Source organism: Strix aluco, chromosome 9 (assembly GCF_031877795.1).
Source record: "Strix aluco isolate bStrAlu1 chromosome 9, bStrAlu1.hap1, whole genome shotgun sequence".
Lineage (NCBI taxonomy): Eukaryota > Metazoa > Chordata > Aves > Strigiformes > Strigidae > Strix > Strix aluco.
The window spans coordinates 14,186,394-14,213,380 of record NC_133939.1 but is presented as its reverse complement, the minus strand read 5'-3'; the positions used below and the strand labels follow the sequence as shown (position 1 = coordinate 14,213,380).

General features: G+C 37.9%; 1 protein-coding gene across 4 annotated transcripts in view; it reads left to right on the top strand.

Annotated features, from left to right (window-relative positions):
- The window catches only part of TFDP2 (transcription factor Dp-2), a 63,746-nt gene extending 37,031 nt beyond the window's left edge, over positions 1–26,715 (top strand). For 3 of the 4 annotated variants that reach the window (XM_074833794.1, XM_074833796.1, XM_074833797.1), the window contains 8 exons: positions 1,894–1,941; positions 3,280–3,442; positions 3,982–4,128; positions 6,271–6,339; positions 7,981–8,132; positions 12,254–12,420; positions 18,647–18,752; positions 19,661–26,715. In XM_074833794.1, the coding sequence (XP_074689895.1) occupies positions 1,894–1,941; positions 3,280–3,442; positions 3,982–4,128; positions 6,271–6,339; positions 7,981–8,132; positions 12,254–12,420; positions 18,647–18,752; positions 19,661–19,844 (1,036 nt within the window). In that variant the 3' untranslated portion in view covers positions 19,845–26,715. The remainder of the gene's footprint in view (positions 1–1,893; positions 1,942–3,279; positions 3,443–3,981; positions 4,129–6,270; positions 6,340–7,980; positions 8,133–12,253; positions 12,421–18,646; positions 18,753–19,660) is intronic. The other variant, XM_074833795.1, reaches the window with a different exon arrangement.
- Positions 26,716–26,987: the final 272 nt, after the last annotated feature.

Here is a 26,987-nt window from a genome sequence, read left to right as displayed (position 1 = left end):
GATTTTTTTTTTTAGTACCAGTACTGCTGAGCTTATCTGTCTCAAGACAGATGTAGTGCTTTGCCTCTGAAAGTTAAAAAGTAATTTATTTTGGTATCTGGGTTAATTTTTCTAAACAGGTGATGAATGTCAGTAGCAGCTTTCCAGCTTTAGAGGTGGGAAGATGGAGCATCTAGGAAACAGCAGAAATGAGAGTATAATGTTTGTACCTTGACTTTCTTCATTCCATGCTGTAAGCAAGGACTGTCACAGGCTTGTACTTCCCAGTCACTATATTCCCACCATAGAGTCAATAAACTGCATGGCCGGCTGAGCCAACTCAAATACCTTTTGAATCCACTTCATTCTCATTTTATTTGAAAAAGGAGCTGTCAAAGATTGCTTTGTTTCTGCAAATTTTGTGAAATTTGGTGGTCAGGCAGAAGTTCTTTCAGTACTTAGAGGAGGGAAAAGCTATAGTGTCTGTTCACAGCTTGCTAAACCAGAGAATCAGGGCCCATTAGCTTTCTGAAGCCTCATCCAAACCCAGGTGATGGAGATTCCCAGAGGTCAGCCTAGCTGCAGTGCATCAACCACCACCGCCAACGAGAAGCACCATCCTCCTGTTTGTATACCGTCAAAATCTAGACACAGTGTTTCCAATGAGCCTAACTATTGTTTCACCGATAAAAAGGAGCAAGATGTTCTCCTGACTGGCCAATCAATACCGATACATGCAGAAGTCCGTATGACAGGTTATATTTTCATCTGAAGAACAGAGGTGAGGTCTGTGGTATTGCTGATCCTAGGCAGTGAGCCCTTGCCAAAGACAGTTCCAGAGGACTGCAATCCAGACTGCTTGCTTTACCCACTGTTTACTCCTCTTCACAGATTACAAATTGCTCCCAAAATCAAATGAGACAAGAGCATATTGGTTCTCTGGCTCCGTCCAGCCGCCGGCAGCCTGGCTCGCAGACCAGGGCGCAGCTCCCCACTCGGGGCGGCTCCAGGCTCAGCCCCCGGGGCGCAGGTTGCGCGGGTCAGCACCATGGACAGCGGCAGCCAAAGCCAGCGGGCCCGTGCCTGCTGCCCCGGAAGGCTGGTGGGTTCTGCGTGGCGCAACCAAACACGTGCTGACTTCGTGCCGCGGGTCTTCAAATCCGTCATTTTTGTCAGCTCACTTCATAACTGTCAGGGTTTTAGCTGCGTAAGTATCTGCTGTGAGTGAGCCCTGGTTTTGAAACTGCAGGGTAACAACACGAAGTAATTTACCGACAGTTCTCAAGAATGTGCATTCTGTCACGTGCAAGAATAAAAGACAAGTTTGGAATACAACTTCTGAAGTCTGCTTGCTGTAGCTAGTAAACAGAGCAAGAAGGAAACCAGCAATGATTGGTGACTGCTACTCCTGTGCAAGATTCACGTCACCTGCTTCTTCAGAGTATCTCTCTTCAGCTCCATATGCATCAGCTCTAATACACGTGTTTAGTGTTTTACCTTGTTTTTTGTTTAAAGATACCAAAACATTCAATGTCCCGAAAATACATGCATGCTTCCACATGGAGGAATTTTAAATAGGAATTTTCCAAGGACTCCAGCTTCTCCTTTTTGATGGGATTTGGTTATCTAGCTCACATCAGCACTTCCTATAGTTTCAGATGAAGTGATTTCCCTAAAATCATATGGGCAAAGCATGATAAAATTAGGAATAGAACTTGTCTGGCAGTGAGCTCAGCCACCCTCCAAAGTCCTAACCACCTCGTCTCAAATTTTGTCAAGCTGTGTGTGCATTATTTTCCCTTTTCAGGAAACATGTAACAACAAACATTAGTACCTAGCTAGGCCCCAAATACATCGGTTTTGTTGGTCTAAATATATGTTATTTTCATCTAAGTTTGAATTGTCTCTTCTTAGGGACAGAAAACGGACTCGAGAATTTATAGAATCAGATTTTTCAGAAAGGTGAGTATTACTGAACATCTGTTTTATGTATATGGTCATACATAGTGTTTCACTTCTTCAGCTCTGTCCTTCAGAGAGATGGGTGTCCAGTTCCCACTTTCAGTGGTTTTCACTCCTCCATATAAAAGCTATTTTGTATGTTATTCCTTGTAGTTATAATTCATTACTCTTTGCTTTATCATGCCTGATAAATACATTTGCTGTTACAGATGATACTGGAGTTGTGAAAAACAAACACAACTCATCTTCAGAAACAGAATTGTTCTAGTTTTCAGTGTGACAAATACTTGTAAACAGATGATCTCTTCCTTTACTTCTCACACTCTGAATGCATTCAGAGTGGGTTTATTTGTTTGCCTATCAGGGGTTACTCAGGTTCTCAAGTTGCGTAATGGCATAAAGATTACGAGTGTTGGGGTTTTTTTAATCTTCCGGTGTTCCTTTCCACTCTTCCTTTTCTTCTGCCCTTCTTTCCAGTGTTCTCTTAAATACATTCAAAATTTTGAAAAGCACTCTTGTATTTTAATGTTTTCCTTAGCCTGTTACTGTTGACAGAACTAGGCCTTTTTCTGTAAAATAATAGATCTCCCTGAAACATATTATCAAACCAACTTGTAAAACTAATTAAACCACAACACAGCTGAGCTTTTTAAAGGCTTCTGTTGAAATACACATCCAAATCTAGCTTGTGTGATAAAACCAATTGCTCCTGTTTTTTCCATTACCATTATCGAAGCTCTTGCTTTTCTGGAGGAAGAAAGTGTATGGAAGATAACCCTGACAGTTGCCACTTCTTAATTTGGCACCATAAAACCAGTGAACTTACTCTCCACAAGAGATTCTTGTATCTCAGTCTTAACTATGACAGCACAGATACTAAACCTGGCCATTCAGAGAATTAAGGTATCTTCTGCTGTATTGTAAATAGGGATGTCTGAGCCTTTCTGTTTTAAGCATAAACGTGAGAGTTCCCTGTAAATCTGACTTCCAGGCACATAAACACCCTGTGAGGTTTTCCCCCCTTTTTTTGGCTGTTCTTTTGTGAAACTACCTGGAGATGAATTACAAATCCAGTTTTTTAAGCATCTGCCCAGCAGCATGTGTTCAAATACTATCAGTATAGAAACCACGGAGAAAGGGGAAAGGGCTCCCAGTGTACTTTTTTGCCAACTTATAAGAAACAAGAAACTGATTTCAAAAGGCAGAACAGTTCTGTTTTTCAGTTAGGCAGTACATAATATCATGAGTCCTGATGCCTGTTGCAAAAGCTAGACTTTTTGCTGTGTAACAGAGTAGCTTACTGACATTCCGTGTATTAAAATAATTTTCTTCTTCCAGTAAGCGAAGCAAAAAAGGAGATAAAAATGGGAAGGGTCTGAGGCATTTTTCAATGAAAGTATGTGAAAAAGTTCAACGTAAAGGAACTACTTCATACAACGAAGTCGCTGATGAGCTGGTATCAGAATTCACAAATTCTAACAGCCACCTAGCTACAGATTCGGTAAGCAAATATGTATTGAAATTTGTTATACCATTACAAAATTGTCTGGTTTATCATAGAATTCTGTTCCTTCTGTTTCTGCACTGTCCTGCCATACTCCATACTCCACTTACGTAACTGCTTCCCAAATACAAAGACTTACCCTCTGAAATTTAAAAATGGAGAATTAAAATGAAGAATTGAATTCCCTCTAAAGTATAAACAAAATAGAGAAGTCTGCCAAAAAAATTATCTTTTAAAAAAGGCTGCTGTTGTACCCACCATATGTGGTCTTGTCAGGCTTTTCAACTCAACAGACTTGCCATGATGGGAATTTGCTGCACAGAGGCTTCAAGCAGGTCTGAAGCTTCCATTTGCAACCAAACAGGCTCCTGTGGTATCCAGGGAGTAGCACAGATGAAGGCATCATGTTTTAATACCACTCTGACTTGAACTGCCATTTTGGCTTTTTATCTTCTACATATCTATGAAGGATGTGTTCAATCTTTTTTTCCTTTTTGAATTCTTTTGTTGTAATTAATGCTGCATTGTTTTCTTAGCAGGCTTATGATCAGAAAAATATTAGACGGAGAGTTTATGATGCCCTTAATGTCCTGATGGCAATGAACATAATTTCAAAGGAGAAGAAGGAAATCAGATGGATCGGCCTTCCTACAAATTCAGCTCAGGAATGTCAGAATCTAGAGGTAAAGTGAGGTAGATGGGAAATTCTGTATAGGTCACAGGTTGTGATAATGGTGCTGCTCTACTTTAGAAGAGGGTTTTTTTTTCTCAATTTGAACTTTGGCTTTGATTCTTGCATGTTATAAAATACAACTAATGATATTTGAATAAACTGAAAAGCTATGTTTATGTATGCTTAGTTCAGTTTTACTTAGAATACATAACATGAAGCTTAAAAAAAACCCCTGTTTACCTTACAAAAATGGACATTGATTAAATCAGGGATTACTTTTAAGATTAAAGTCTGTATTTGCCTGAATTACCAGAAGAAAGTAAAAAGTATTTATGGTGCAGTTATGCTTACAAAATGGTATACATTTGAAAGGAGACCAGTTTTCTATTAATGTTTGTACTTGGAAATGCTGTTCAAAGGAAATTAAATTGAAAAGTACTTCCTACTAGGATGTCAAATACTAGTTATGAACTGCCAGGGAAGTTTTACTTATTAGTTATTTCCATTATTTTTCCAGCAGGCTAAGAATTACCATGTTTTTGCAGGGATGCCAGAATTTATATGCACAAATGTTGCTTGTCCTTCAGGCCAAATGCTCTATAAATAAAAAGCACAAGTTACTGTATTTACTGCAGGGTGCTTTAATGACTGACTGTAAACACATCTTAATATGTATTATATTTGTGATACTTGTGACATTAAATATCTTAAAAGGTGGGTGGGGTGCCTCTCCAGTACAGAGCAATGTTTTTGTGCAGATTCATTTACATCAATTGTCTTTCTAGATGTGGTAAAAAAAAAGCTTTTACCGTCCTTGTCCATTACAGCAACTTGGAAAATATGTCCACTCAAGGAGTATGCATATGCTCAATCATTATACTCCAGGATTCTTTTTTCAAAAAAATCATGGATAAACCTACATTTTACATGCATTAATGTGAAAGCATTATCTGCAGTATAGGTTATTGTTACAAATACAGAACTTGCATTTCACTGTGTCACCTACAACGATCATATTCTGTTCACTGTTTCAGGCTCTAATTACATATGCACAAAATAGAAGCCAGGCATATTTTCTTAAAAATGTTGCTTCCTATGACATAATAGAAAAGAATAGAAAATAAAGCTGCATTTTCGTGGTGTGAAAATCAGAATTAATTTTGCTTTTAAAGCTGTATAAAGTGCCAACTCTTCTTACAGTGTAATTCCATAATAAGATTACCAGCACAAAAATGAGGAATCGGTACAAAAAAGCATGTTATGTAAAAACCATGTCTAAATTATATCTGTACTGTTCATGGGTTTTAAGAGTTTATATTTCTCCCAGCAGTGAAAGTCATCTACTGTGCTCTGAAGGAAGCATTTTAAACATTAAAGTGTGTGTGATCTGCAGTGTCAGCAGGCACCCAGTACTACTGCCGAACCAAACACTGCTCACTTAGGTTGAAGATTGCTTTGCCCCATGAACTGGCATTAACAAAACTGTTGCAAGAAATGGATTCTGTGCTCATATAGAAAATGTTACCTCTATCCCCTTTTTGTTGCTGAAATCTTGTTTTAATCAAGTCTCAAATGAGTAGTCTAAACAAAAAGCGGAGGTCACTGGAAAGATGCAGGTGATGATCCTGAGCCCAGTCTCCACACATTCCTGTCTAGTAGCTTGCAGCTAGAACAGCAGAAGGGACGTGCACACTTCCAAGAGTGGAGGGCAGGAGAAAAAAAAACACAACCCAAAGCACCCCCTCAAGCAAGTGTTTAATTTGGTGCTAACTGGCACTCAGTGCCCAATACAAAAGAGGAGGAATGGATGGGGAAATAACAGTCTCTTGTAATAATTGATTCTTTACTGAAGTTAAAATTGTTGACAAAGAAATAAATTAGTTTGTCCCACCTGTTTTATGGATAAACTCAGGTGGCTATGAGATTAGTCTGTTTGAAAAAGAAGAAAATATATGGCAAATGGGTAGGGCCGGAAAGACTTGTGTGATTTACTTACCATGTCATGGAATTCACCACCAGTTACAAAGAAAGTATGGATTTTTGCAATGGTGCTAGCACACTGATGTAGCTCTCAAGCCTGTTCAGTTTGGCACAGTGGAACAGACGAGGTAACTAAGTAATTATCTTGATGCATTTATGTTTATATTTTAAGATAGAAAAACAGAAGCGAATTGAAAGGATAAAACAGAAGCGAGCCCAACTACAAGAACTGCTGCTGCAGGTATATTTATTTATTTTTTTCTATAAATGAAATTATCAAGTGCGAATCTGACATGTTAGAACTTCTGAAGTTCTTTCTAGATTTATTTAGCAGGTGTGATATTTAGGGAGAAAAGTTTCACGCTTGTGACCTTTCTGGATTCTAGTAGGGGGACCTTGTTCCCTCACTTTCTGGTTCATTTTTACCTATTGTAAAACAGCGTGCTGCATCTGTGTGCCACAAGCTTTTCTAAGTCTTCTGCTGAAGCTTTGTCAACGTTACTAGGAATGGGAGCAATCATGAGTCCCCTTTGTTGGCTCCAAGTCCCCCCAGAGTTACCTTCTCTGAGTAGTTCTTTCTGGAAAATGTCTTTGATTCTAAGATATGAAATTAACAACTGACCTTGTGTAAATATGCACAGAGTTGTTTTGGGGGAGATAGACATTTCTGGATCCTAAGAGTGGAAGGCCAGCAAATCCAGCTCTCTTACATTCTGACACGCACCTCTGAGATGACTTGAGTTTTGGTTTTGATTGCAGAAATGTATTTCAAATGCACCTTTGCTTATAAAGTAACATTTTATAAATACAGTTATGAGCATTCTTAAGTGCTTTGGTCTGCGCAGACTTTCAGTAACTGAAAAACAATCAAATTTTTTTTATGAGGTTACAGGCAATAAGGCTATATTTTTTTCCTGATGCAACTATATTGATAGAATTTTCATGTCATTAGATACGCACTAAAACTTTTAAGTATCTGATGCTTCTCCTTTTATCATCACCAAAAATTGTTTCTCTCTTTAGGGCACAACTCTGATTCTATCTATCTGACCTAATAAATTAGCAGCTTCTCTAAGAGTAACATGAAATTATCCTGGTGAAAACAAGGCAACTCAGGTCCTCTTAACTATTAGTCTGAACAGAGTTGCGCTCCCTTACTATCTCCAACTGTCATTATTTCCTTGATTATGTTCGTTGACAAACGGTTTACCAGTCCTTTGGGGTTCTGTCTGTCCATCTTCCCCTTAAGTGGAATAAGTAGCGTCTCAAAGTGGATAAGTACACTGACGTCCAATCCCTCAAATAACATTTTCTAAAACCACACATTTTCATACATATGCAGTCAGATATAAGATTCAGTAGAGAGCAAGTGTTGTCACAAACGTCACCTGTTTAAAAACTTTCAGAGGAAAATTTCAAAATGAACTCTGGAGAGAGAAAAGAGGATGATGAATGTGAAAGGGAATATGGATCATGGGAAGTGGGGTGATGCTGTAATTGCTGTTAACTTTCATTTCAGTGTAACTAGTTCCTAGTCTGAGGTGTAATTATGCATATAAAATAACAAGAAGACCTCTGACTCCAGTGCCTTTTTAAAAGGAACGGGGGAACCATATCCAGCAAGCTTTATTGCTCCTTTCTTGTTTCTTCTCCAGGGATTGTGAGGGGGCCATAGCCATTAGGATATGTGTGAAAAATTAGTATTTAACTTCTGTTCCTGGTGAGCTTCACTAGTGCAAAGAGGAAGTCAGGCCACAGCTTCCTTTTTTGACAGAAAATTACTGGAGGTATTGAGAGTTTGTAAATAAGAGCTGTGAAGTTCCACTTCCTAGAAACACTGATCTTTTACTGTCAGTGATGGTTTTTTTCTTTCTTTCTACAGCAAATAGCTTTCAAAAACTTGGTACAAAGAAATCAGCAAAACGAACAACAAAATCAAGGCCCTCCAGCTTTGAACTCAACTATACAGCTGCCTTTCCTAATAGTCAACACTAGCAAAAGAACAGTTATAGACTGCAGCATATCAAGTGATAAGTGAGTGTTTATGGAATCCGTTTTTAGAATTTTATTTTCTTTGGACTGGAATTTTTCTTTGAACAAATGAGAGAAATTTTTCTAGTGTACTAAAAGCAATTACGTATTTAAATTTTCTATCATCACTTCAGGGGGGTGTTTTGGTTTTGGCTTTTTTTAATATTTAATGCAAATGCAGTAATAATAGGAATAAGTTTATCAACATTGCTTTACTACCACTAGTTAAAACAGGCTGACTTTCACTGTTGTAAAAGGCACTTCAGACTGACATTTCAGAGCATTCACTGCACAGGAGAAATAACTGAGTGAAATTAAATACAAGGACAGAACTAGTCATGTGGTAGTGCTTCTGAATTCTTATTCCTAATATGCCATAAATGTATTTAGTCAGAAACACAAAGTGATCCATGTAACATAAAAGTAACATCCTAGAGGTGATAATAACAACTTTGAAAGTGTCTTTTAATAGCAAAAAGGTTGCACCTAGCTCTTTGAAGGAAAAAAAGGAAGTAAATTATATAGAAATTTGAAATATTGTCTTTGTAAGCAAAAGGCTATAGTTGCATTCTTACATTAATCTGAAAATCTTCCACTTACACACTTCTGGGTGCTTACGCTCTTCATTCTGGGAAGATACGGCTGAAAATATGAGGTACTGTTACGTTAGCTGTTAATCGGATCACAACTAGTTTATTAGCTGAAAATAGCTGGCTTTGCTTTAATACTGTAGATTACAGATTTCACTCTGTGGTATGCAAATCCTGTATTAAACTTCAAGTCAATTAACATGCAGCAAAAATAGACCATCTCTAGTAACCTAAGGACCAACATGCAAAAAAGCCACACTATTAAAAGTTGACTTTTCAGAGAAAGTTGGACTGAAGTCCAATACATTCTGTGACAAAACTTTTGGAATACTCCCATCAGCACTGCAGTTCAGCAAGTTGGGAATTTTAGGATCAATATTGATTTAGCTTAACTATACCCTTATTTTATAGGCATACTGTACAGTTCTTACTGCACTTTTAAACAGTGCTCTAGGTTTGAAGTTTTTGGAGATTAAGCTGGCATTTGGGATCTGAGAAGTGTAACATGCTTCTACAATCTCAAACTGTAAGAAAACACTACTACTAAAAATGAGCACACCAAAATTATCGAAGTTGGTATTTCAGTTTATATAACCCAGCTTCAATATTACTGTCATCTGGAGATCATTAAGTGTACAACCCAAATTAAACAAGCTTTTCCACTGTGGATATTATTTGTGCAACTGATTAGCGGCAGCAGCAGTATGTAGATAAACAGTGTCAGAAACTACTAGTGTTTAAACCACTGTTATGTTGATCTGCTAAATAAGGCAGTTGGAAAAAGCAGTCACTCAGTTTGGAGAATTCAAAATCTGTACTTTATTGGAGAGTATTTGTGCTGCCTAACCCCATTACTGGTCAACTTGAGGGCTTGTCCTTCGAGTGGTTTCAACCTCACTTAATAACCCTCTGTTGTAATGGGCTTCCATTTTCCTTTCTTCTCCCAAGTAACATTTATATAAAGCACTGGTTGGTCAGTATTTATGATGCAACGGCAGGTGATGTTAGAAAGTCCAATGAACAGATAAACTCACAGCATTAGCTGCTCAAAATTCTCTTTACAGAGGATCTTCCAAAAGAAAATAATTGCTTGGAAAAATGGTACATGTAAGGGGGATTTAGCATCATGAGAAGCATAGGCTTGTGTCTCCTAAGTTTTCTCCTATGCAAAAACAGGCTTTATCTAGCCAAAACAGAATGTAGTTTCTCACATGTAAAACAAAGAGGTTATTGGGCAAGTTTTGTTTAGTTTGAGAAGGCAGTTGGGTGCCAGGCAGCATACTGGCAATGACATTTCTGAAGTTGGAGTAAAGAAGGCAGAGTCTTCAGATAAAAGGGAAGAAGTTAAAAATTATTTTGAAAAGATGAGGCATCTGAACAGGAAAAATGTATTTAGTGTATATGGTGCTTTTATATAAATGCTCGAGATCTTAGGAAAAGGAGAAAAAAAGGAACCAAAATACCTAGTTTTAAACAAGCATTCAGACACAATAGATGTATCAGAAACTTGGAAAATTAGAACATCTTTATTCTGATAGGAAATGCAGCTGATTTTGCCACTGGAGATACAGTGCTGTACATTAGAGAAAAGGTGTAGGAAGTAGGCTCTTGTACCCTTAGACAGAGTTTGCCTGCAAGAGCAGAAAATCCAGATTAAATTAATTGTTGATCAAATTTGCACTAACCATGGGAAAGGGACAGGAACCGTACCCAAACTGCACATACACAGTATTGGCCTCTGGACCTAGTCTTTAGCACTGAATAGTAAGATGGCAGCCCAGTAGATCATTCTATGAGAACAAAAGTTTCTCAGAAAGAGCCAAAATAATGCTGGGAATTATTAGGAAAAACAGTAAGAAATACAATATAAAACTATGTACATATAGTGCTTTTATATCTGGAATACTGTATGCTGTCTTGTTCTTGGAAAGAGTTTAGCATAACCAGGAGAGAGACACAGGAGGGCATCAGGAATGCCTGAAGCTCTGAAAAGACTTTCAGAGAAGGAACAGATGGACTCTTTGGCCTAGAACAGAGAGGAGAGTGCATCCACGGGTGTCTACAAAATCATGGATGACATGAGGAATGTACATAGAGAACAGCTGTACACAGTTGCTTCCTAAAGTTAAGAGACATTAAGAGAAGATACCAGGTGAAAGGTTTTAGGCAAAAAGAATATAAGTGGTTTTGTAACTGTCAGTTATGCTCCTTTCTAACATCCAGTATTTGACCACAACACACGAAAGGAGAAATGCAGAGCTATCAATAAATACAGCCTTTAATCCTGTACCATAAAAGCTGAATTCAGTTATTACTTCATTAACTACACAGCCTGCTTTCCAGTAACTTGGTATGACACTGGTCTCCCATCCTCCATTTGTATAAACATAGTTATGTGACTTTAGCTGCACCAGTCTAGGTAGCAGGAATGTAATTGTGCCAATTAAAGGTATGGTGACACATACTTTTTTCCCTTTTAAAGTAGTTATGCTTAAATAAATACAGCTGCATAAAGAATGGGTTTTACAAGTAATACCATATGAGTCACAAAAGAAATGATGCCTGTAACTGACAATTCCACCTAGTACAAAGCATGTAGATTTCTAGGTGAAAATTTTGTGTATAGGCACAAAAGATGTAACTTCCAAACTTACTGGATCAGATCTAAGAAAATTAGTATTAAGAAAAATCTATTAAGAAAATCCACATGTGACACAAGCTTGGAGAGCTAATGAAAGACCTACCAGTGAGTTATCTTTTAAAAATCATATCTCATGGATGGGTTGCTTTTCTAGGGATAAAGGTTTTGTCAGCAGAAAATGTGGTAGTGGGAACTAGCCTTATATTGTAATCCCTGGACCAGTGCTGTCCAAGGTTTTAATAGCCTGTGATCATAGCATAAAGTCAGTCTAGGTGCCCCGGCTTTTCTTAAAGCTATATTAAGTTTATATCACTATTTCCACTTCTATATGCAATGAAAAACATTTTGAGTCCTGCAGCAGAAATGATAGGTTGTTAACATACAGGACTCTGAACAGACTGCTTTGCTAGCTGCATCCAAATGCATCCAACAAAGCAAAGTTATACCAAGGTAAATAGGTCAGTTCACAGGAGGAGTGTTGCACATTAGAACAGAAAGTGAAATGTAAAAGAATCAAAACCAAAATAAGTTATTTTGGTGACAGGGCTGCGGGTGACCTTTAAAAGTATTGGATTCAGTGGAAGTGAAGGTTCATGTTTAGTAAGGCCTCCCTCTCCCCCTTTGAGTCTGTTTAATGAGGTAGAAAGTATTAGACTTTCTTCCTGAAGTGGTGAAGTAACTTGAATTGAGAAAGTGCCATTTTAAACCCTGTAGGCATGCCAGTCACAGAAGCAGAAGACAAAAAGCATTTGCTGCACTTTTTTTTTTTTTCCCTTAAGAACCCTTTACAGATAATGGAAGAATGTAGACACCTACCTCAGGGTATACCAAAAAGAAAAAAAGGAAAAATAGGCTCTTTTCAAAACTGTCTCACTTTGACTTTTTACATGCAGATTCGAATACCTCTTTAATTTCGATAACACCTTTGAGATTCATGATGACAGTGAGGTGCTGAAGAGAATGGGAATGTCCTTTGGGCTTGAGGCAGGCAAATGCTCAGCTGAGGACCTAAGAACTGCAAAATCACTGGTGCCAAAAGCTTTAGAAGGCTACATCACAGGTAAGTTAGATAAGACTTTTAAATATTGCTCCTGATCAAATTCATAACATTAGTTAACTGAAGTGAACTGAATGACATTAACCTATGTAACATTTGAAGTTATGTGGGAGCTAGTCAGGTTGGTACATAAATGAGTTGTTTTACAGTGAATTTTGGAAGGTTCATCATAGTTGTTCTGCAAACTTAATTCACACTAATTTATAACAACAAACTTCTGAGTGAGCTGCCTTATGAAGAAATTGTTTCTTAAATAACTGAATTGACACCAAGAACAGTTTTTCATGGGTTAGTGTTAATTTTGAATAACTCAATGTATGGAGGAGCAAACTGGAAGAAGGCAGCTCTTCTCAAGTTGAGGAGGAAAAGGAAAGAAAAAAGAGCTACTTTAACTGGTTGAGTGTAATCCATGTGTGACCCAGCTGCATTTGCACTTTACTTTGCCTGAGGTAGGTGAGCTCTGCTAAGAATTGTCCAGATCTCTGTCCGTGTAGAGATGCTCAGTGTACTCTCAGTACATGGTAGGCTCTCCTGCGTCCAGTCATTTCCACGCTTACTTAACATGTAAACCAGGGATACTCAGATAAAGCACATGGCCAGCAGGTGCCATCTGAGAACTGAGCGGCTCTAAATAAAGCAAGAGGCTCCCAAGAGTTCCAGGACAGGTGTCCCATGCAGAGGCTTTACCTCCCCTAGTCACACTGTTTGAATAGGTCACACTTAAATAGACTCAAACCTAGATCTTCAGCGTTGCCTCTTTGAACTAGAGCTGCTAAAATTAGTAATCAGTTCCTTTAGTTATTATCAGACTACATTCTTCTTGATCGACTCAAAGCTTAAACTTAGCCCAACATTTTCTCAAGTTTCTGGAGGGACTTCGTCTGTAAAGGAAGTGTTACCCCATGAAGTACTATATACAGACCTTCATTTTTGAGGAAAGAGGGAACAAAGCTATTGCCCTGACTCCTCCACTAACTGGGCTTTGGTCTTGTTTAAATTACAGTAGTATGAAACTGTGTCTTTCACACAGGGAGGTCAGAAACTTCAAACGTTTAAAAACTATGATGTCAAAACAGTGCTAGATATAACTTAGAATTCAGTTACATTCACTTAGTACATTTTAAATGACTTAATATTTCAAACTACATCAAATGTGCTTATGTTTATCAACACTTGTTTTGTGTTTTCCTGCTCCCTTTGTCCTGTGGGTTTTAAAACCAAGATTTCATATTTTAATTTCAGTCAATTTTGAAATTACACACTGGTGCCAAAAAGAGAAGTTGAAAGAAATCTTGATTTGTTCCTTGCAGGTTCATTCAACTAAAAATTATTTCCCACATGATTTACTACCAACCTAAAAAGGGGGAAAGGAGCAGAACCCACATCTTTTAATAGTCTTGCAGTCTGCAAGACTTAATTACTCCCATATATCAAGGAGCAAACTGAAATTTCTATTTCATTTTAAACCTGCATTAATTATGTTCAGAGAATTGGAGTTCTTTACATTTGCAAAAAAACCCTGTGTCATTACACAGTTTACTGAGTAAAAACAGCCTTTAAAGTTCAGCAATAGAACTACATGTCTAAACTAGTGATCAGTAGTTCATTTTAGTTTCTTTTGAAAAAAATTCAGTCACACCAGTGTACTGCTGGTGGGGTTTTTTATTGAAAGCATTAAAGGCAAAACAACCGTGATGTTCCTGTGCAAGTGAGAAACAAGTAGTACTCTGTTTCAAAGAAACTAAACAGGAAAAAAACAGATTCTAAGATTGCATATTCTTAAAGAATGTTGTGGTTAAGGTTTTTTCCTTAGTAGCAGAGCAGCAGCCAGAAACCTATCTAGAATTTTAATCGTAGGAAATGTATTGATTTTATTTTTTTACTCAGAAAGCATTGGGGCAAGTAATGTGCTCTTCAGACACGGGTTACATTCAGCTGTTTAAGCCTCTGAAAAAATTAGTCCAGAAGTGTTACTGAAGGACGTACATTTATTTTAAAGGATTCTTCTATCTGTTGCTTGATACTTAATTACACAACACAAATCTACAGTTAAGAGTATGAATTGCACAGTAGACGTTTCTAATGGCAGTAACTGACAAATAAGGGAAAAATTTAAATGTTTTGCACAACACTTGAAAAGCCAGCATTTGCCTGATTACGTAGTTTCGGTTAAGTTTAACTTCCCATTTTAACCTTGGCAGTCTTTAGACACTGTTTCTTACACTGCACCAGTAGTGAAATGGCAGGCTCATCACTGATTTTTAGAATTCATGGTTACTTCCACAGCTCTCATGATGGCACTTTTAAGTACACTGGCCTCAATTACTACTATACAAGAAAAGCAAATCAAGGTCTCTTACTTATTCACTGCGTAAATTTATTACAAACAAGATTGAAGTTCTCCCACACTAGCTGACGCTATGATCTCAACTGCTGTAGAAACAAGTCCTGTTCTAATATGTCTTAAGTAGGTAAGTAATTTCCTGTACAATGTTAGTTTGACCTTAGCCTGGTCATTACTGACTTCCAAATACTAATGGTAGTTGGTACTGAAATGCTTGCTAATAGGACTGGAGAAACAGCTGGAAGAATCCAAGCAATGAAAGAAATTCAAAATTGTCAAAAAACTTGGACCATCTCAGCTTTAAAAAAAAGAAAAAAAAAAAAGTAACTTCTAATTGCATTAAACATGCCAAGTAATTTGCTTGGAACTGCTGAACTGATGCTGTGTGCATCAAAATTGTATTAAGGTGTTTTCTCTACAGGAGGCTCATGTGTTTTAGCCATTCTTCAAGTGCTCTAATTTGATAAAAGTAGTGTCTTCTAGGTTTTCTATAGGTTTCATGATGTTTTAGCAAAAAAGTGTTGGGTTCTTTTAATACATATTTTAAGTACTACATTGGTATGATCCTCGGGTGTTTGACTGCCACTGAAATCAGTAGAGGCTAAGGCATATTAACGCCATAAAGAAAAATATTACATCTTAAATTATATTTGTAACACATTTTTCTGTTGTTCAATTGTCATAATTGATGCATATTTCTAAAACTGACATGATTTGACCTTACTTTTTCCTGTTTCCCAAGAGGGAGCAAGCGTAGAGGATACAGCAGCTTAACCGTAACTTACAGTAAAAGTTAACATTGAAGTGTTGCTTTAGCTAAGTTGGTGATCCAGAAGTGGTGGACATACAACAGGCTGCACTGCAGCCACAGCACTTGCCAGCTTCTTACTAGGGGAGGAGCAACATTCTTTCTAACATGACACTTGCACCAGCTTAAGATGGCATCCTTGGGCCACAATCCTAATTACACATTGCTGCCCATTTTTTCATTTTGACACAATTATTTCCTCTGCCCTCTTCATGAGCTGGTTCAGGGTACTAAACTGCAGGGTCTTTATCTGGTAGAGGAGTTTCTGGCAATTTATCAGGTAGAACTGTCTAGCTAAGGGTCTAGCAGAACAGTTCAAGTGTAAAGGAGGGAGTGAGATTGCTGGGTGAACAGCAATGCACCACTGATTGAGACAAGCATAAACTCTTGTAGAACCACAGCCACAGTAGCACCCTGTGCCTTTTAAGCCATGTGTATACTACAGGCCATTAATGCAAAACCAAGTGCTTCCTTTGTCAGTTGAGTCCTCACTCCTAGAAAGGAGACTACAGATAAAAAAAGCAGGAAATAAAAATTCTGAGGCACTAAGAGTTGTTGTAATATTATCCCACTTGTATGTATCCCACTAAGGCAGTGGGCAGAGAAAGTGGTGCAGTTTAGGACCTCTAGATTAGACTTCTTTACTCTTCCCTGCATGAAGTGCTCTGTGATCTACCTGCGTAACAAGCCTTGGCTGGAAAATGGGCTGGAGCTGGACCTGAGGAGATTAGTGTACCCACTGAACGAATGAGCCTGTCCAGCTACCATCAGTAATCCTATGCAGCACTTTTACTTTTGCAGCAACCACTGAAGGCTATTGCGGGTATTCCTTTAGAGCCTCCTCATGGAAAGTACACATTTCTACCAAGTCTAGCTCCTGCAAGATCATAATAAGGATGCCACTCGTAGATTGGACGGTACCACCTTGGGAAGTTTTTTCTAAGCTGCTTTCCCTGGTTCATAAGTGTAGTTATTAGCATCTACTCTGCTAGAAGTGGTCAGTGTTCTCACTGTAGGCAGACTTCTATTTTGACAGTCCTTTCCAGAACAGAAATGGCTTCTTAAACTCCCCATCTTTCACAGACTTCTTCTTTTCCTTGGCTCCTCAGAGCCCACTGGAAAACAGATGTAGAAATACAAGGCAATGAAAGTACAAGGCAGGGTATGCATCTATGAACCTTCTTCTGCCTTACGTGTAAAATCCGTAATTTCCTTCACCTTGATCTTCAAAAAGAAAAGCTAACTAGCTATTATCCCAAAATGTTAATAAAATGCAAGATTACTAGCAGTGACTTGTTATTCTTCTGGAATATTAAGCATGTACATACAGGTATACCCCTTCAAAAGACCAGGAAGCAACCCTGTGATATATCTCTAATCCACTTTATTAATCTAAATACAATGCAGTCATTCCAAATGGTTCGGCCACCTGAAAAGACAGGAGGAGACTGTCAGAACATGTTCTCTGTAAAAACAAACCTGCATTTAGGGCAGTCTTAATGAAAGCCATCCAGCTAAGTCCATATTCAACTATTTTCATCTACTCTGTCCTCATAGATCAACCTAAAGCTGCCACTTACTAACGTTCGCCATCATGTTCCAGAGACTGTGCTGGCAGGACATCAGCCTTGCTCACCTTGCTTTGTAACGTCATTTAAATACCACGCTGCTAACAAGTCTCCGCAGCACAAAGCAGGGTAGCCTGCGGATCCCAGTGGATGGGGAGCCAATTTGTATGGCTGTGACAACCTGCTGTCCCTGTGCGAGGCAGTGCAGTGGCAAATCTCAAGCAGCCAAAGCTTAACAAGAAAACAGGACAAATGAGAACGTGTATGTAACAAACACACGTTTAGTTATTCCTCTTACCTGCTATTATGGAATGATTCTAGGTAAAATATGAATAGTACAATCCCATTTTACTGCCATTGTGCTGTACAGGACAGAAGTTTGGTTAGGCATAGAAACTAGTAAGGACTGTAACTCCTGGCTTAATGCACGCAGCTAGAACCACGTGCAAGCGGCATGAAAAAGAACTAGATGGTCCTGATAACTTGATTTTAACTTTGTGTTGAGATGGAATTTGGATAGGTCAATAGAAACACCTTATCTAAGAGACAAAAACACCCCTGCCCCCCAAATCCTGTAAGCGTAATTGGGTCAATTAACTTACTTTGCTGATTTTCTTGGCAGAAATGTGCATAACTGGAAACAACTGACAGGCATCACTTGTTAGGGTATCTGAAACCAAGTGCTATGAGGGTTGTAAGTAACCCATTCCTGTCCCTCAGAGGGCTTTTAACAAATTACCTCAAGGAATTCAACATTATTGCAAGACCATTTTAATCCTAAAACTTCCTCTCCCCAGGGAGGAGACTGACTTACATATCACACATGCAGTGTACAGCAGGGTCTCTTTTGCATACTCCTGGCACAAGACCTTTGACACGGTCTGTTCCTGTCCACAGCTGATGATTGCCATCTCTATTCAGTGTCAGAATGGGTTAGGAGGCTGCGTTACAGCAGCTACGAGAGCACCAAGATGAAACTGCCTTTGGCCATCAGAACACGCACGACTGAAACGCATCCTGCCTCGGTGGCTTCACTGCAGTATCTCCAATCCTGACAAGTACAGTTCATTTATACCTTCACCAAGGGCAACAGCAAAGGCACTTAGAGCTGTTGGGGCATTTGATAGGATCAGTCTGTAGCAGGAAGTTTCCGTGAAGGACTTCAAAACTCTATTCCAGGTACTTTTGATTGCATACAGCTACTAGCTGGGGTCATCTGCAGTGTGAATTCTCTTCAGACAGAGGGAGAAGCTTCATAGAAATAACCACAGTTCTGAGTGCGACAGATTGCAAGGTTTGAGTGCATCCGCAAACACTGGGGTATATGTATGTAAAATTACATCTTGATTACAACAGGACACATCTACAGTATAAAATCAACTCGAGCTACTGGTACCTCCTCTTCTAAACTAAGGAATCCTAACTGCAAAGAGAATGCAAAGTTTAAGATTGTAAAAGGCAGAAAAAAATGTAAGTAACTAGCATAAATACAATTATGCTTTCTTCTAGATATGTCTGCAGGATTTTCATGGATAAACCAAGGGTTACTTTCAAGTTCAGCACAAGCAGTTTCACATTTAGAGGTAGCAGGAGGCACTTCTGATGCTAAATCAAGGTAAATAAAATCAGTTTTTATTCAAGGACAGTAACATACGCTTGTGGTACTTTCAGTAACCTTCCTATTTCATACCACTTATATGCAGGAAATGAGATGTTTTCTATTATGGTTGATTTTTGATTGTGAAAAAGTCTCTCAATTCTGTCTTCCTTGATAATCATATTTGAAAGGTTAAATCAACATGCTTTGAATTTTGAACATACTAGCTATTTTGTATCTATGTTTCAAAAGAATAGAATCACTTCCAATCCCTTACTATAAGGATAGAGATTTCCTGATTAACCTTAAATTCCTGCCTGGGCACGGACTACAAATAGGTAATTACATGTGGAAAAAAGCCTGATAATACTTCTGAAGAATACAAAAGAATGTTGGGTGTCTAAATGCACTACTGCTTAAGCTCTCATGAAAGAAGTTTAGTCCACACAGTCTAATCATGATTTTAAATTAAAAACCAACAACTAAACAAAAAACAAAAATGACACCCAATCCAAAAAACACCTCAACAACCATGCTTTGCTTGGAGGTTACCTGTACCTTAAAAAATGGAAGGAGGGGTTATTCTGGAACAGGTTCTTCCTCATGGCATTTAATAGCTTCATTTCATATTACAAACAGTTCTGTATATTGACAAAACTGTGATGGATTTATTCTTCTTTAAGCTTTTTTAAGCTTGAGCAATTCTACTGGTTGGTTATGGAAAAAAAAGCCACCCAATAATCTTTTTTATACAACTTTCCAATATTTTAGCAGTTTTCATAACTATTAGCTGTGTTAAAGGTAAAGCTTCGGGGTTTTTCCGTGTTAGTAGCATTTCTTTAACTAAAGGAAAGCAGAGGCCAAAAAGAAAGCTTCAAACTTCATGAGAAATCCTCTAAACTTCAACATTTCTGTTGTTTTGATAGTGAGAATCCAGGGTTGTGTTTGGATGCTGAAGTGGCCTTAGCAACTGGGCAGTTTCTTGCCCCAAGCAGTCAACAGTCCAGCAGTGCAGCATCACGCTACTCTGAATCACGAGGAGAAACTCCATGCTCATTCAATGATGAAGATGAAGAGGATGAAGATGAGGATTCTTCCTCCCCAGAATAAGGACAGTAGAAAACGGAATATACAAAATGCTGCTCATAAATATTCTTAATTGGGAGCTCCTGTTTGGATTTTACTTAAGTTTCTTGCCTTGGTTTACACTGTGTTCAGTGAAGCAAAATGGAAGCTTCAAAACAAATTCATCCACAGCTGAAATTGAAAACTTTTTGTAACTGAACACGGAGTGACATGCAGACACAGAGTGAAGTGGTTTTTATCAACTCTAACCAAGGAAAAGAACAAAGTCCCTGGAGATTTAGCAAAGTAAACATCAAGTTCATATTTTCCATTTTGGGACATTCTGTCTCAAGTCTCTGTCTTCGCCTTATCTTTACCAGATGGAGAAGAAAACAGAATCAGTCAACAAATGCCAATTCTTGCATTGTCTTTTGGCTGAGCTACCTTTAGAAAACGGGGGAGAGAGAGCACGCGCAAATGCGCTGAAACAGCTATTTAAAACTATCTTCTATGAAAATTGTTCTAGGGAAAAGGGGCTGTTAGAATGTTTGCTTTTTTCTGTTCAACTTGCTGTATAGAAGATTCTTAAAGTAATATAAATTGCAAGTGATTAAATGAATCTTGAAATAGTTTAAATCCATTTTAGATACTCTAATAATAGTATGTCTCTTTTGAAAGGTTCATATGTTCATTTATACTGCAGACCTAATTTATTATAAATAAGTGATTATTCTTAGCCATTATTAAACAGTCAGGATAAAAACAGCAGTATTCTCTGCACCAGCTTTTTTCAAGGAAAAAAAGTTTTAAAATTGTATTTCTAGATTATAGTGTATCCAGAATAGCTTCTCCTTTACTGTTCTAACTTTATAATCCCTTTGATTTTATAGCATGTGTTGGTTGTTTTTCAAAAAGGCCTCTATGTTAAGGATCTCAGGCAGCATGTTTTCAAGGCAGTATTTTCAAATTCAGGGTGGGCAGGTCACATAACATTTAAAGTCACAGGCTGAGGTTCTTAGGAAAAAAAATAAATTTCAACAATACATCATTTCATGTTCTGCATTCTAGTCAGCTTGGATTATGACAGACTTTCTTAGAATGAATTTCTGTTGCACTTACCTTGATGCACCTTTGAAAAATAGTAGTATCGAACCACTTCTTAAATAACTTGTGGCAAAAATAACACATGACTCCTATTTGAACTGTTAAATTAGACTTGCAACAGGAAGTTCTGTGTGCTATAGTGTGCTATATATAAGACCTTTTTTAAAACAACCTTGAATAACAGAGCAAAATACACTGTAGATATACTCTTCCCGTGATGTTCTAACATCCAGTGTTTTAACTAGTCTCAAAGTTAACTATTTTTAATTAGATAAATCCGATTTAAAATGGCATCCCTTCTTTTTAGTTTTTATACTGTATGTAAATATTTGACCTGTTTCTAAGTACCAGTGTATTTAGCTGTCAGAGCTCAACCACGCTGGCTCTGTTACTTAGTTACGAGATTCGGTAGCTTGTCAAACCCTTATTTGCTTGAGCAGTGGCAGCAAACTGCATCCCTTGACTGCTGTGGCCATTGCTCTGGCACCACGTCGGGTATGTCCATGTGATCTTTTACAGACAAACCTGTACTCAAGCCAGCAAAGATCCAAAAACACCAAGCCTGAGCTAGTGAGATAAACAGAGGCTCCAGCTAAACAGCTGCCTGGCTGTCATGCAGGAGTTAGCACGCGACTAGCGACATACAGGATAGGTGAAACTGTGAGGAGCATACAAGCACACCTGTATGGTTGCATTAAAAATTTAGAAACTTTTCACAGACAGTTGGAACTCCTGCATTTGAGGTACAGTTAGGGCAGCACCACTATTTAAGTGTAGCTCTTGACTGAGCAAGTAGAGCTATCGAGCTTACACAAATGAGTTGCAAGTGCACAAATTAAAAAATAATTCTTACCTGTCTCCCATGTTATTCACCCTCTGGGCAAGACTGTTAACACTGTCCTGTGCTCATGGCTCACAGGCAACAGCAAGGCTGAGGGATTTACACCACCTCACTTCAACCAAATCGGTAACACTACCTCTATAGGAAGAAAAGCTTTACAAATACAGAATAATATTCTTGCTGAAACAGTCAATGCACTTGACTGAAGTGGCTCACTTTTGAAATAAGAGAAGGTAACAGACAGTCCAGGCATATTACTATGGAATTGTCAGCCTCATGAATGACACTTCATTTAAACAGATAATTGCTTTTATTCTTAAAAATCCATTGTTTTTTCAAAACAGTTTTCATTGGAGAGGGCTGATCAAAGTTACCTGATATATGCAGGATCCTAAGGAACTCTTTAAGAGGGGAACATTTTCTAAAGTTATTATTCCCCCCTCCCCAATACATTAGGAGCACATTTAACTGTACATTTTTTTCACATTTCCCACTCAAGATCTGTGTAAAAAGAAAAAACAGCAAAACACTAAACAACTGCACTTTGAACTATAAGAACCTGGCAAAAAAAGGCTTCCTGCCCAGAAATGGAATGTATTTTATTAGAGTCAGTGTGCTTTCTGCTTTACAGGAGGCAGATCTTCACTGATACCTTCCTTCCATTGATGTCCAGGTCCTTCAAAGCAGCAGACTGCACAACTACTTGCTTTCTGGCAGATTTCAAGCTATCAACTTTTTAAAAAAAAATAGGAGCACATAAGATTTATTTAGATAGTTGAACCAAGACTTTAATAGTTATTTTTCCTGAACTAGTTGAATACAAAAGACAAAACAAGTTAGAACATTAAGAAGACACTTCAAAAAGAAATTCTTTCCTTGAGATTCTTTGTGCCAAGTTCCAGTTGAGGATGAAGTTCAACTAAAGCACTGCGGTCTTGTGGTTATGCTGAAGTCTGGGAACTAGGAGAATTTTGGGCCTTGTCCAGCCATAGTCACTCATGTCTGATCTCAGGCAAGTTTCTCAAGCATTCTTGTTGATCTTAGCTGACGTATTTTTAAAAAAAACCACAAAAAACAAAACCAAACAGGTAAATGCAGGACCTCACAAAATGCAGCTGTTGCATCTGAACTGAGCTCTGAGCAATTACGAGTAACAAGGGAGATAGAGAATATTAAGCAACCGCACAGCTCCCCCTAAGCCAGTGGCCATAGTTGTGCTCAGTTGCTTCAACATGCAGGCCCTCCCTCCCTCTGAGAGCCAACAGCAGCTACTTTCCAGAATAAAATGGCCATTAGCAAGACTGGTTTTCCCATTTTCTATTCAGTTACCATCATCCTCTCCTGTCTCATGCAATACCCTTGACATTCACTGGTATGAAACAAGTAGCAACTGGTCCTAGATGGTATCTCTTACAAGACAAAGTTAACATTTAACTTTTCATGTGTGACATGTTTCTGTGTCTTGGAACTATTTCTTGGTTATACATTCAGAAGGCACTTAGCTGCAAGCAGTATAATGCTGTGTGTAAATGCTTTTTTATATATTGCAGTAAACAGCTTTATTTCTGGGCTTACTTTATGGTGCTTGAAAAATCTAAATTTGGCTTAGAAAAAATTGTCAGCACCACAAACTAGATGAAAAAACATGAGTGGAAGACAAAATTCTTCTATTATATGGAAAGCTGACATAATGTTTGTGGATTTGGGTTTTTTAAGTAATATTAAGGTGTGCCACTCTTCTCGTTTCAACACTGGAATTAACAGCAACAAGCCACCTAATCTAAGTGTGTGCATTTACATAAAGACTAAAGCAAACAATACCATTTTAACTGAAGGTATGATTTTAACTAACTTCATTAAACCTAGTACAAGCCACACTGTAGATATTTCCATTCTGGTTAAGGGTTTTGTTTAGCTTTTTATACTATATCTTGCAAAGTCCACTAATCCTTTGAGCTGCTGGAAATTGCTGAGTACACAAAATACCCACAGAAGCTTGCGCTGATCAGCTAAGTCAACCTGACGTAACATTATGTAAAAAGGCTTAATGACCAAATTTTAATCCCTTTTTTCTTGCTTTAAACAAAAACAAAACCCTCAAGTTCATACATAAAAATGATGCTTGAATGTAGAATTTCACAGTTAAGGTGCTCTTCTGACCATATCCACCATTTTAATTCAAGAGCATGGCTGAAACTTAATCACATTTGAACACTGAGCAATACTCATTTTTATAATTAACTGGTTCTTTTCAGTTGAAAATAGTCCAAGCAGTTTATCAAGAGGAATTTCCTTTCAGTGAGTTTAAGATATTTGGGTTTTGGATTTGTTTAAAAACAAAGCTAGTAACCACAGGGTATAGTATATAGTAAACAAACCAGAACAAGTTATTTTCTGACTGACCCACCTAACTTATAGCTTTTCATTTCAAGAGTCTCTCAGGAACACAAGTACTTTAAATAACCAGATATAATGAAGCTGGGAAAAGACTATATAAGCTTTTTAAATTTTTGATTTACAAAATTCTAGTAATAGTCATACTTTAAGGTGACATCCTTCTGCTTAATTAATTTTAAAGAAAGAAATGCTGCAGCTGAGTTACTCCAAAGCCTGGTGTATTTTACAGCTGAAGGTATCTCAACCTTCAGCACTGGGAAATGGTGCCTCTTGCAGCATTACTGATGAATGAGGAAAAGGCTAAGGACTGTCAATCTGTTTACCGAGTTTTTGGTGTTTAAAATATGCCATTTCTTGAATTCTGCCCGGAATCTAGAAATAATATGCCAATAAATCATTCATAATTTCTGATTATCACACACCTATCCTTGCAAGCATGTTAACAGCTCTAAATACTTAATTTTCTGCTGGCAGATGTTCACACAACCAAATCCTGATAGCATGAAACTTCCTGAAACTCTCATTCCTTAGACTTAACCAAGTTCCCAAATAAGACTATCATTTCCCTTTTTAGCTGTTAGAATTTAGTCTGGTGAGTGTTTTAAGAGGCTGTGAGCAACTGCTCTCCCCTGGATGCAGGTACATTGCCAAAAAAATCCCCACAACCAACATTACTCCCAGTTGTCTGTTCCCTCTGCTAAATATTACCCTCCTTTCAAGTCACTGTAGGGCTGCTCATACAAATACTTCCCAGCTTGTTCGATCTCATCACCTGAGCTGGCATGCAGGGATGCCTAACCAACCCGCTGGTACTGACAGGTAGGTGAGGGCCTGCACATAAAGGCAAAGAGGGAAAAAAAAAAAACCCCACACAAACATATCCACAGCCCTTCCCATTGAAATTTTTAGGTCACACATACAATTATTCTGAACAGCCATACAAGTTAAAACATTGACCAGAAAAGGTTAAGTCCACAAAAATCAGTCTCCAGGTTTTTTTTGGTGGGTGTGTTAAAGCTCTAATGTAACTTTAAACAATTAGTAGATTTGGTTGCACTAGTGCAGGGATTAAGTGGGTTTCCCAGAATTTCCCTAGGAAAACACCAGCTGAATCACAACCCATCACAAGTTTCTGGCACATTCCCTTGTCTCTAAAGCCAGGCTATATATATGAGAAATACTTCAGAGAAGTATATGCAAATGTTATGCCACTGTATCTCACAAGCACCTACTGTGAAAAAAATTCACCCTACTTTGAACAAACCTGTAAGAACCAGGATCTGAGTTCCTCAGGTCCTGACTGCAAACAAACCCCTGGGACCGAGGCACCAACCTTTGTCTCTGCACAGCCTACATCATGTCAGGAGTAACTAGGCAGCAAGTACAGGCACAGTTTTTACAACAGTACGCGTCTGTGGGCACTTCTTAGATGATCTGGCAATAGATCAATCCCCTGGCAGTGAGTTAATGCCGACATACACACCGGCCAATGCTGCGGAGCCGCTGCAACATGCACTATGGGATGAAAGAGGCAGGTCCATCCGTCCCCCCCTTACAGTTGCACTTTTAACATCTACCATATTCTACTGGGAAGTAAGTTGTAGAGACACTTCCTTTTTATGTTTAAAATGCAGAAACCACTTGAAAGTCCATTATCTTTTAAATTAAATAAGACTTTTTTTTTGTTTCTTTTCTTTTTAAGAACAAGGCCAGTCATGGACAAAGCTACTTTATGACCTCTTTCAATGCTGAACTCAAGGGTTTGTAAACATGGTGGGTGGGAAGAAAACAAGCACTGACAAATCCAATTTATAAGGATGCTAACTATATGGGATTTGAAGTTTTAATTAATTTTTTAACCCACTCACTTTACTCTCCCCCTCCCCCAGCATATGTATTGGCATAAAGTGTCACACGCTTTGGCAGAAATATTTCTCTCTTTTCTTGTACTAAACTCCTGTGTCTTCAGGAGAGTTCAAGTTGCCTGTTCATCTTTTAAATAATTTGCTGCACATTTTTGAATTCTCCATTGATTTCTTTCTTTCCAAATACCTTTAAATTATAAACTAAAGTTTTATTTTTGCAGAAAGACTGCTATTAAGCTATGCTGATTTTTTGTCCTGATCAAATAGTGTTAATTTCTACTACCACATTGTACGTGGCTAGGAGTAGTGTAAAAAAGAATGTGGTAGTATTATATGTGCTTTAAACACTGACAAAGATATAAAGAAAAATGCATATACAAAGTTTTACTTTCCTAATAGGAACACTGGTATTAGCAAATAGTATATTTGAACCAATAGGAAATATTACTTTGTAGTAGCAAACACTTTGTAAATAAAAACTTGTTATTTTTTTAATGGAAATTTTATAGAAGCTATTTCTGTATACTCAATTGATCCCATGTTTACTGAAAATGCTGCAAGTGGGAACTGTACATTGCAAAAGGGGGGGTGGGGAGCAGACAGGTCTAAGTGAAAACTATGTTCACTTTGGAGAAAAACATCCAGTTGTCTGTGAACAGGAATGTAAAGCCTAACTGTAGAAAAACTGAATAAAAGAATTTCAAGGCAACAGGATTGGGCTTGTTTTTGACAAAAAAATATGGAAAAAAGTTGCTCAAGGCTAATGTTGACAGTACATGTACCTCATTTAATTAAAAAAAAAAAAAAACAAAAAAAAAAACCTCCTACTGTACAATTTAATGTCCAGGAAATATTGTATCCTTTGGTGTTTTGAAAATAAATATAAAACTCTAGCAATTGTGGCCTCACTGGTTAGTTTACCATTCAGAGAAACTTAGTATTTCATTATCCAGGGAAAGATGCAGGACTTCTGAAATTGTT